General features: G+C 42.0%; 1 protein-coding gene across 1 annotated transcript in view; it reads right to left on the reverse strand.

Moving 5' to 3' along the window:
• Positions 1–232: 232 nt before the first annotated feature.
• The window catches only part of thbs3a (thrombospondin 3a), a 21,660-nt gene continuing 11,244 nt past the window's right edge, over positions 233–10,648 (reverse strand). The window contains exons 10-23 of the mRNA XM_047599468.1: positions 10,371–10,445; positions 9,570–9,722; positions 8,419–8,529; positions 8,010–8,117; positions 6,447–6,606; positions 6,017–6,135; positions 5,870–5,922; positions 5,540–5,721; positions 4,544–4,722; positions 3,984–4,032; positions 3,655–3,851; positions 2,588–2,760; positions 1,557–1,696; positions 233–519 (exon numbers count right to left, since the gene is read on the reverse strand). Coding sequence (XP_047455424.1) covers positions 458–519; positions 1,557–1,696; positions 2,588–2,760; positions 3,655–3,851; positions 3,984–4,032; positions 4,544–4,722; positions 5,540–5,721; positions 5,870–5,922; positions 6,017–6,135; positions 6,447–6,606; positions 8,010–8,117; positions 8,419–8,529; positions 9,570–9,722; positions 10,371–10,445 — 1,761 coding nt within the window. The 3' untranslated portion in view covers positions 233–457. The remainder of the gene's footprint in view (positions 520–1,556; positions 1,697–2,587; positions 2,761–3,654; positions 3,852–3,983; positions 4,033–4,543; positions 4,723–5,539; positions 5,722–5,869; positions 5,923–6,016; positions 6,136–6,446; positions 6,607–8,009; positions 8,118–8,418; positions 8,530–9,569; positions 9,723–10,370; positions 10,446–10,648) is intronic.

Raw genomic sequence — 10,648 nt, forward strand, 5'->3', positions numbered from 1 at the left:
AGAAAGAAAGAAAGAAGGATGTAAGGTTGTAAGGTAGGAAGGAAGGAAGGAAGGAAGATTTGTCTGGAGAAACATGGGGACCATGAACGCACCACCGTTGGGACAAGAAGCTCTGTTCTCCTACTGTTATAAAAGCCAGTGAACTCACCACAGATGGAGGTCCAGGTCTAGTTCTACTTCTAACTCCATATTTCTGCTCATATTACAGACAGTGAACTCACCGCAAATACTCTACTTTCCTGATTTTATTAAAGCCACTGAACTCACCACAGACACTCAGTTTTTATCGATATTAAAGGTCAGGAAGACACTGAACGCCACACAGACAGACAGACACAGGTGGTGCGTTCAGGTGCTCCTGGAGTGTTTCTCCAGACTGATCAGTGCTGACTCTTCATTCAGTTCCACACGGTCACATTCACTCTGGGATTAGACTGGAAGAGTCCGGCCGAGCCGCTCAGACCTGGATGTGCATCAGAACCTGTTTACGATGAGACTGGAAGTCTTCAGGCACCGTGTCTGAAACCAAACGAGCAAACAGTTAGTCAATCAATCAATCAATCAACCAATCAATCAATCAATCAATCAACCAATCAATCAATCAATCAATCAGTCAATCAACTAGACCCACAACAGGTTCATGAGTTCATGTTTTTATTTGTTCTGTAACTAATTAATTAATTAACTAATTAACCACAGAACAAACATGAACCCATGAATCTGTCCAGGTCTAGTCTCGGTCTGATCCAGGACTAGTCTCAGGTCTAGTCTCAGGTCTAGTCTCGGTCTGATCTGGGTCTAGTCTTGGTCTGATCCGGGTCTAGTCTCAGGTCTAGTCTCGGTCTGATCCAGGTCTAGTCTCAGGTCTGATCTGGGTCTAGTCTCAGGTCTAGTCTCGGTCTGATTCGGGTCTAGTCTCAGGTCTAGTCTTGGTCTGATCCAGGTCTAGCCTCGGTCTGATGCAGGTCTAGTTTCGGTCTGATCCAGGTCTAGTATGGTCTGATCTGGGCCTAGTCTCAGGTCTGATCCGGGTCTAGTCTCGGTCTGGTGCAGGTCTAGTCTCGGTATGATCCAGGTCTAGTATTGTCTGATCTGGGCCTAGTCTCAGGTCTGATACGGGTCTAGTCTCAGGTCTAGTCTTGGTCTGATCCGGGTCTAGTCTCAGGTCTGATCCAGGTCTAGTCTCAGGTCTAGACTCGGTCTGATGCAGGTCTAGTCTCGGTCTGATCCGTGTCTAGTCTCAGGTCTAGTCTCGGTCTGATCCGGGTCTAGTCTCAGGTCTAGTCTCGGTCTGATCCAGGTCTAGTCTCGGTCTGATCCGGGTCTAGTCTCAGGTCTAGTCTCGGTCTGATCCAGGTCTAGTATTGTCTGATCTGGGCCTAGTCTCAGGTCTGATACGGGTCTAGTCTCAGGTCTAGTCTTGGTCTGATCCGGGTCTAGTCTCAGGTCTAGTCTTGGTCTGATGCAGGTCTAGTTTCGGTCTGATCCAGGTCTAGTCTCAGGTTTAGTCTCGGTCTGATCCGGGTCTAGTCTCGGTCTAGACCGGGGGCTCGTACCGTTACATCTGTAGCGCAGGTTGGACCAGATGATGTTTTCCTGGGAGAAGCAGAAAACTCCGAGTCGACCTCCTCTCATCGTGGTGTCGATGACGACGCCAGAATCCGCCACCATGTCGGTTCCCTCAAACAGCTTCACCCTGGAAACATGGGGACATTTTCCTGCTGTTACTGCAGTCAGTGAACTCACCATAGACTGTAAAATGTCCTGATATTATTGCGGTCAGTGAACTCATCACGCTCCACTTTCCTGTTGTTAAATATCAGGAACGCTCTATTTTCCAGTTTTTATTAGAGACAGTGAACTAACCGAGCTGAGCAGAGACCTCAGCTCTGAATAGATTCCTACAAACCTCCTCCTCCTCCTCCTCCTCCAGTCTTTCTTTATTCCTTTTCTTTCTCCTCCTGACTGACTGAAGAATGTGAGTCCCACACTTTTATTTATTTATTTATTTATGTATTTATTATTTTTAATTCTCCACCTCTAGAAACATGAAGTTTTGTTTTTTTGTTAAACTCTGGAAATAAAAGTTGTAGAATCACTGGAATGTTTTTTTATGAGATAAACTTGTTTTTTTTTTTTGTTTTTTCCTCGTCTCATCTGCATATCAACGGACTCTGAGGCAGATTCTTTCCAGGGCTTTGGTCTCCATGGAGACGGGTACAATAGGGTCTAAGTGGGGGGGGCACAAAGAAGTTCCAGAGGGGAAAGAAAACAGTAAAAAATAAAAGGAAGACAAAAAAAAAAAGTAGAAGAGACAGAGCTGAGGCATCAACAGTCTGGACCCTTAGAGCCGGTCTAGTCTGGACCAGGCCTAGTTTAGTCTGAATCAAGTCTAGTTTTAGTTTAGACCAGGTCTAGTTTTGTCTGAATCAGGCCTAGTTTTAGTTTAGACCAGGCCTAGCTTTAGTTTAGACCAGGTCTAGTTTTAGTTTAGACCAGGCCTAGTTTTAGTTTAGACCAGGCCTAGTTTTAGCCTGGCCCTGCAGCAGGTCTGGTCTGGGGTCCCCAGGTCGGGTCGTGGTCTTACCTGATGTAGCCCACCTGTGGCCGGTGGCTGAGCTGCCAACGATACGAGGTTTTGTCCTTCCAGCCGATGTTGCGCGGGTCCTTCCAGAGCAGCTTGGCCTCCCCGGGGGTGTCGCCCGTGTGCCACAGGGCGTTCCTCAGGAACTCACCCGGTCCCGTCCGAGACTTCACCGCCTTCAGAGAAAACCACAACAGAGAGGGGGGGTCTGAAACCTGACGACAAGACCCGGGTCAACCACACGTTAAGACCTCCAATAAAATAATGGCGTCTTGGCTGGTTGGTCCTTGTTCAGTTTTATTAACAGAAGTTAATGGAGTCAACAAAAACAATCTGAGAAAAGTAAATGTTTAAATACTGAAGACAGAGGACGGTGGAAACCTTCGTTTTGTCACTTTTAACTGTAACTGTTGCCACCGTCCACCACTGATGAATAGATTAATGTTATAGAGAAGATTTCTTTATTCCTCAAAGCTGAAAAAGGAAAATATTATGATCTGGACCAAATGGAGCGAATATGTGGAACCAGTCAGACCTGATTTCATTTCACTGAACGTGTTTTATCTGATACCGGAGTCAAACCGGTTCTTAAAGAAGGAAAACAAACAAACTTTGTTTTAAAATTGAGCCTTTTTACTTTTAGGGCGTTTTGTGACGTGTTAGTTGAACAGAATATTAATTTAAATAATATAAATAGAGCTAAGACTAAGAAATAAATGAACCAACATAAAATAAAACTCATAATTATCATGATAAAGGCTCGAGGGTCAAAGACGCTACATTTCTGGTCTTTTAATAAAATGTTGTTTAGATTCAGATGTTGAATCTAATCGTGAGCTGTGTTTGAGTAAATGCTGCATGATGCAATGTGACATTTTCTTCTGGTTTCATTGAGAAAAGTCGTGATAGGATTCAACCAACACATTTATCCAGGTGAACCCTTGTTTTTACACTTAGAGAGATTCTGACTGTAGTGATAGAAACTTCAGAGTCTCGTCTTTAAAAATGAATTCAGTTTATTTTGGCTACGTCTTAAATAAAAATGCTGGAATAAAAGGTGGACGTAGGACCTTGAGCTGCAGGGCCGGCTGGGCCATGGCTCTGAAGGGCAGCGACTGCCAGTACGTCTGCTCCGTCTGCTTCCACATCACCACGTAGAAGCTGGACGAGTCCTGGTACCCGAAGATGAAGCCGGCGTAGTCGTCATCCGTCACCGTGTTGACGTGGAACGTTCCCTCGAAGTCGACGCCGTTGAACGCTGTGTAGCCTGAAGACAGGAGGAGGAGGAGGAGGAGGAGGAGGAGGAGGAGGAGGAGGTCCAGGACCAGGACCAGGACCAGGACCAGAGGATGAGATTTAATACTGTTAGAAAAGAAGAGAAAATAAAAGCACAACCTACCCACGGCTAGACCAGGATCACTGTTCATGGTCTGGACGATCTCCATCCCCTGGAGAGAAAAGACACGGCTCAGAATCAGACGTTCTCCAGGTTTAATGTGATGAGATGAGATAAAACACGAGATGAGACCAGACACGATGACGTGAGATGAAATGAGACGGAAGGATGAAACAGAGAGATGAGAAGAAGATAGAGATCACACAAACAGAGATGAGACTAGAAGATAAAATAGAGACAAGATATGAAGAGAAGATGGAGATTAGAGAAAATGAAAAAAGAGGAGTTGAGACTGGTTGACATGAGCTGAGAGACGAGACGAGACGAGATAACACAAGGAAGGAGAAAGGAGAAGGAGCTTAAATAAAAATGAGATAAAATGAGATAAATTAAGACAAAAGAAATTATGATAAAATGAGATAAGATGAGAATGGATAAAGCACGAAAGGAGAAGATACAGACGAGATGAGATGAGACGAGATGAGATGAGATGAGATGAGATGAGATGAGATGAGATGAGATGAGATGAGATGAGAATCAGAAACAGGAACAGGTGAGGTCACCTGGTTGAGAACCACCCAGTTGGGGTCGATCTGGGCGTCGCCCTCCGGGTCCAGGATGACCGTCTGATAGGCTCTGAAGTCGGTCAGAGTGACCTCAGCGCTCTCTGGACAAACGTCCCATAAATCCATCACAGCGTCATTATCGAAGTCGTTCTCACAGACGTCTCCAACACCGTTCACTGAGGACAGAAGACAAATGTTAATCTCAAATAGTCTCATAAATTATACGATTTCACTCATCTCATCTAATCTCTTATTTCTAATCATCTCTTTTATCCAATCTCATTCCATGCATATCATTCATTTTTATCTTGACCATTCTCATCTAATCTCATCTTTATCTATTTTCGTTTGTTATCTCATGTAATTTTATCTGATTTCATCCCAGACATCTCCTTTCATCTCTTATTTCATCTAATCTCATCTCCTCCTATCTCAACTGATTTAATCTCATCTCAACTCATTTCATTTCATTTTATCTTCTCAGTATCTCACGTCATTTAATCAAATCTCATTAAATCAATTTTTTTCTTATCTCATACAATCTAATTTTCTTTCTTTGTCATTTCCTCATATTTCATCACATCTAATCTCATCTCTTCGTATATTTTCTTATCTCATACAACAAGACATCTCACTTTATCAGCCAATTGAATAACATTTTACCTTGACCATCTCATCTCATCTCATCTCATCTCATCTAATCTCATCTCCTCATATCTCATCCGATTTAATCTCATCTCAACTCATTTCATTTCATTTTATCTTCTCAGTATCTCACGTCATTTAATCAAATCTCATTTAATCAATTTTTTTCTTATCTCATACAATCCAATTTTCATTTCATTTCATCTCATCTCATCTCATCTCATCTCATCTCATCTCATCTCATCTCATCTCATCTCATCTCATCCTCATCTCAAGCCCCGCCCCCACATGATCTGATTGGCCCGACAGATCTTTGACCACTGGACTAATCGTTTTCTTGTCTGTTACCGTCCGAGTCTTTCTGGTTGGGGTTGACGATCAGTCGACAGTTGTCGTAGTCGTCCAAGACGCCGTCGTTGTCGTCGTCGTGGTCGCAGTCGTCACCGAGGCCGTCGTTGTCTGAGTCCAGCTGGGAACTGTTGGGGATGTCTGGACAGTTGTCTCTGCTGTCCTGGTGACCGTCTCCGTCCCTGCAGCGTAGACACAAGAGGACTCGTTTTGAAGTCTAGTTACTGTAGTTACCAGCCGGTGTGGCGTCCCGGGGTACGATGGGTTCGGAGATCCAGACATCAGAGATCTAACAGGATTTAAGGACAGGAAGGAGTGCGAGAGACGTACGTGTCCTGGTTGGTGTCACAGACGTCTCCGACCAGATCGTTGTCTACGTCCGTCTGAAAGAGACAAGAGACGTTCATGGACGTTATTGCTCCAGATGTTTTATGGACGTGTCTTTATACGTGTTTGGTTTAGTTCCAAGGTTTCTACCTGCATGGGATTACTGAGCTCAGGACAACTGTCACAGGCGTCTCCGACTCCGTCTCTGTCTCTGTCCGTCTGCATGGGGTTTGGTACTTTGGGACAGTTGTCGAGGACGTTGGGGATACCTGAAGACAAACATTATTGGACTTTATTCACCACTAACGTGGACAGAAACCGGTTAAAAAGTTAAAAATGTGGCCTGACGGTGGATATTTGAAGGAGCATCCATCTGGTATAATCTCAGTACTTTACTAGTCCTGAAGTCTCATCTGAATGTCTTGTAGACGGGCTAATGGATTAGCATTTAGCATTTCGCTAAAACTGTCCATAGATGTAGTTCCTTTAGTGACTCCGTCCTCTTTTACCCGTCAAGTCTCAGATATTTGACTAAAGATGTAATAATAATTAAAAGCTAAACATTTCCATTGTGTCCCACCGTCTCCATCAATGTCCTGGTCGCAGGCGTCCCCCTGTCCGTTGCTGTCCGTGTCTTTCTGGTCCGTGTTGGGGACGTTGGGACAGTTATCGCAGGCGTCTCCGAACGAGTCGCTGTCTGAGTTCTGCTGGTCTTTGTTGGGGACCAGTCTGCAGTTGTCCTGAGGGACGGAGGACACATGGGTCACATTTCCAAACTCCACCCTCACTTATCTCACAACCACCCGTACGAACAGGAACTGGACTTTTTGAGAAGACATTTCATCCGAGTCTTCAGTTCTAAGAGGCTGGAGGGAAGTTTGAAGTTTAAAAAGGAAAGTCTGAGGGTAAAACCATCAGAAACCGATGCGACTAATGTCCATTAAAGGCTAAATATTTACCCGTTGTCCTCTTTCCAGTGAATGGTGCCGTAACGAACCATTATCAGTCACAGACGCCAGCGTCAAGGTTTTCTAGTTTCGTGGTCTATTCTTCATCAAAATCAATGTTGCTACTTATAATCTCCACAAGAAAAATACACATTGCATTTAATTAATTAATTAATTAATTAATTAATTAATTAATTAATAGTTAGTAAATGTATGGTGTTTTTTCCCCCCAAAAAATGTGTGATGCTGCCACAAACACCATTATATTAAAAGTTACTAGTCAGAAATTACTCTTATTATTGGTATTTATGATTTGCACTGAAGTAAACTGAAAGATTTATATAAAAAAAGCAGAAGAAAATATTAACATGTGCTATTTTTAGGGCGATTTTGAAGAGGAAACTTTTGGCCCATAAAGGTAAGAATCATTTTAAAATAAAGTCTAAAGGTTAAATTCAACTGGTTCAAACTTTCATCCCATTTTCATCCCATTTTCATCCCACCCCTGTCCCGTTACCTCAGGTGTGCCTCAGGGCTCTGTCCTGGGCCCCTCCTCTTCACCATTTACCTCCTCCCATTTGGCCGATCTTCCATAACATCAATCTCCACTGCTACGTGGATGACAACCAGCTCTACCTCGCTGGAAAACCCACTTCAACCTTCCTCCCTCCTCCTTTACCGACCGCAGAAACCGCAGAAATGAAATCCTGGTTTTCGTCAAATTAATCCTCATCGTGATACATCAACATTCTCCAGTTCTGACAGTTTGTCTCTCAACATGTGTTTCCTCTCCCCTCAGGTCTCATTAGATGATGTTTTTAATCCATGTTGAATGTCTTAGAGGTGGATTTAAGTCTCTGGTCATGTTTTAACTCATCGAGCCACTTGTGTTTAAATTGTTTTCCTGTTGTTTGTGTCTTTTGTTGTTTCTCTCTCAGTAACTTTGTGGTTTGGATGCACGGCTCCTGTCTCGTTCAGGCCTCGTTTGAAAAAGAGATTTTTAATCTCCTCTTCTTTCCTGGATACATAAAGGCTGAATCCTACATCATTAATATGTATACAGTATATCTTTCCTCCTGTTCAGAACCACCTTTTCCCCTCTGATCCACTACGTTGTCATTTTTATCTTATTTTCTGTTTATTCATGTGGTTTTATTTTTGTGGTTTTATCGCTGAAAACCCAGACGCCGTCTAACCTCCACATTTTTGATGCCGTCTCCGTCTGCGTCCTCGTCGCACTGATCTCCGATGCCGTCGTTGTCGGCGTCTTCCTGCCCAGAGTTTGGAGTGAACATGCAGTTGTCCTGGAATAGAACAGATCTTTACTGTCACAATGGAATTAAAATCAGTGCATCAAATGTAAAAGTCCTGGTGGACGATGAAGACAACGCAGCAGTGACGAGATGTAAAGTCTGTTTCTGACTTGAGGAGATGATGCATATTTTAGAACGAGCTGTGAAGTCTTTTACACGTTTAAGACACTAATATAAATTATTGTTCATTTATTTAACTGTGACCTGATGTTACCTCATCTAAAAACTCAGTAACAACAATATAAGTATCAATAATCCTACTTAAAGAAGTGTCATCTAAGTCCTGTCTGACCTGTTTGCAGTGCTTGTTGTTGTCCATGCAGGGCAGCGAGTGGTCGGGGTATCCGTCGATGTCCGTGTCCACGCCGCACGTGTTCCCGTTACCGGCCCAGCCCACGTTACACTGGAAGATCACAAACCAGTTAAAACGTCCCGCTGAGGGACGGCGTCTCCTCACAGGACGACATTTTATTCTAAAACCAGAGCACGAACTAAAAAAGAAAAAGACAGGATGAACCCAACCCGGCTCAGCTCAGCTTCCAGGACCAGGATCTGACATGTTTAACCCTCATGACCTGACAGCGACGAAGTAGCAGAATTAGCAGTATCATCATTTATTAGCAGCATCTGTAGCAGTTGTAGTTCTGCTTTTTGCTTTCATTTGGCAAAGGTGTGTATTTTTTTTGTAAATTTTGATGTTTCAAACTAAAATCTCCTCAAAACTTATTTTTTTATAGTTTATTTTTACAGTGTGTAACCTAAATGGTTGTATTGTCACCATAAAGGGACAAAAGCGTCTCTTAAAAAACATTGGATCAAAAAAAAAAAAAAATCAAAATCAATGTCACTACTGAGGATTTATATATATATATATATATATATATATATATATATATATATATATATATATATATATATATATATATAAAAAGCAGAAATATACCATATGATATTTTTAGAGCATTTTTGAAGAGGAAACCTTTGTCCCTTAAATTATAACTATGTAATAATTCAGGTATTATTAGATTTGAGTTTGAAATATATATATTAAAATATAAAAAGAATAATATCCATCTAAATCAATGTTGCTACTTAATCATGTCCAAGACTCGAACAAGGAAAATTCACTTTGCATTTATGTTACTGAAATTTTTGTGTTTTATTTTCAAATCTGTGATGCCATTAAAAATACTGGCATATAAAAGGGTTAAAAGTCAGAAATTAATTAAACTTTTTAGTATTTATTATTAGGACTGAAGTAGATTAAAAGATTTTTATTTATTTTTTTTTAAAAAGAATATTAACGTGTTTTTTTAGGATGTTTTTGAAGAGGACACGTCTTGTAACAACGTGATAATTATAAAATCAGGTGTGAGGGTTGAGCTGAATGAAAACCGGTCCAGACCAGGTATTTATTTATGTCTTATCTGGACGTGTCCTCACCCTACAGGCCACCTCTCCGTTCCTCTCCATGGTGCAGTGGGCGTTGGAGTCACAGGGGTTAAAGGTCAACGCGGCGCACGACTTCCTGGGGTGGCATCCCGACGTCTGGTTACCAAGGAAACCGGGTTTGCAGCCTCCACACTTGTAGGAGCCCTGAGACGGAGACAAGAGACAAGAGACGTATTCAACCTGCGGTGTTACAGCTGGACGTCCAGCAGGAGGCGACGTCTCACTGCGACAATCTGACACTGGCTTAAAACGTTTTCTTTGGATGTTTCAGAAGAAGAGCTGCTGAGGAAATGAAGGTAGTTTGTGTCCTTGTTGCGTTGACTAATGTCTGAATTGTTAAACACATATTCTACAGGTTCTGATCTTCATTTAATTGTGTTATTGTGGAAACTGAGACGACTAAACACAATAATGAACATCTGCAACATCAGATTGAACAGAAAAATCTCATAAATATAAAGGAAAAATCTACAAATATTGAATAAATTAATGCACATTTTAAGATTTTAATAGTCTGAATAATCAGTTTTAAAAAAAAATTGGATAAAATATATCTATATATTTATTTATATAGCTCTAACATAAAGTATGAAGTAATTAATGGTTGACTGAATAAAGTAAATACTAATATATATTTTTAAATCAGTAAATAAAAGTCTGTGAAGGCGGCCATGTTGGACAGAGCTGCCAAAAGCCAGTGACTGCAGAGACTGGATGAATCCACCAGGGGGCAGACGAAGCGGTTTCTCCGGCGTCGTTGGATCAGATCTGATTCCAGGGACGTGAACTCACCACCGTGTTGATGCAGATGGAGTTTGAGACGCAGACGTCCGGTAGATCTACACACTCATCGATGTCCACACACTCCTGAGAACAACACACAGGACGTTCAAGAGTCTCCACGAAACATAAAACACATCGCACACACGCAACCAGATCTGTGATAAAATCATCAAACGAGGAATTAAGGCCTGTGTCTGGTTTGGTTTTAGACACTAAAATAGAAACTGAATAAATAAAATTTTCAGTTTTTGGAAAAAAATCAATGTGTGTGTGTTTTAGTGTGTTTT

The sequence above is a fragment of the Mugil cephalus genome, chromosome 11 (assembly GCF_022458985.1).
Source record: "Mugil cephalus isolate CIBA_MC_2020 chromosome 11, CIBA_Mcephalus_1.1, whole genome shotgun sequence".
Lineage (NCBI taxonomy): Eukaryota > Metazoa > Chordata > Actinopteri > Mugiliformes > Mugilidae > Mugil > Mugil cephalus.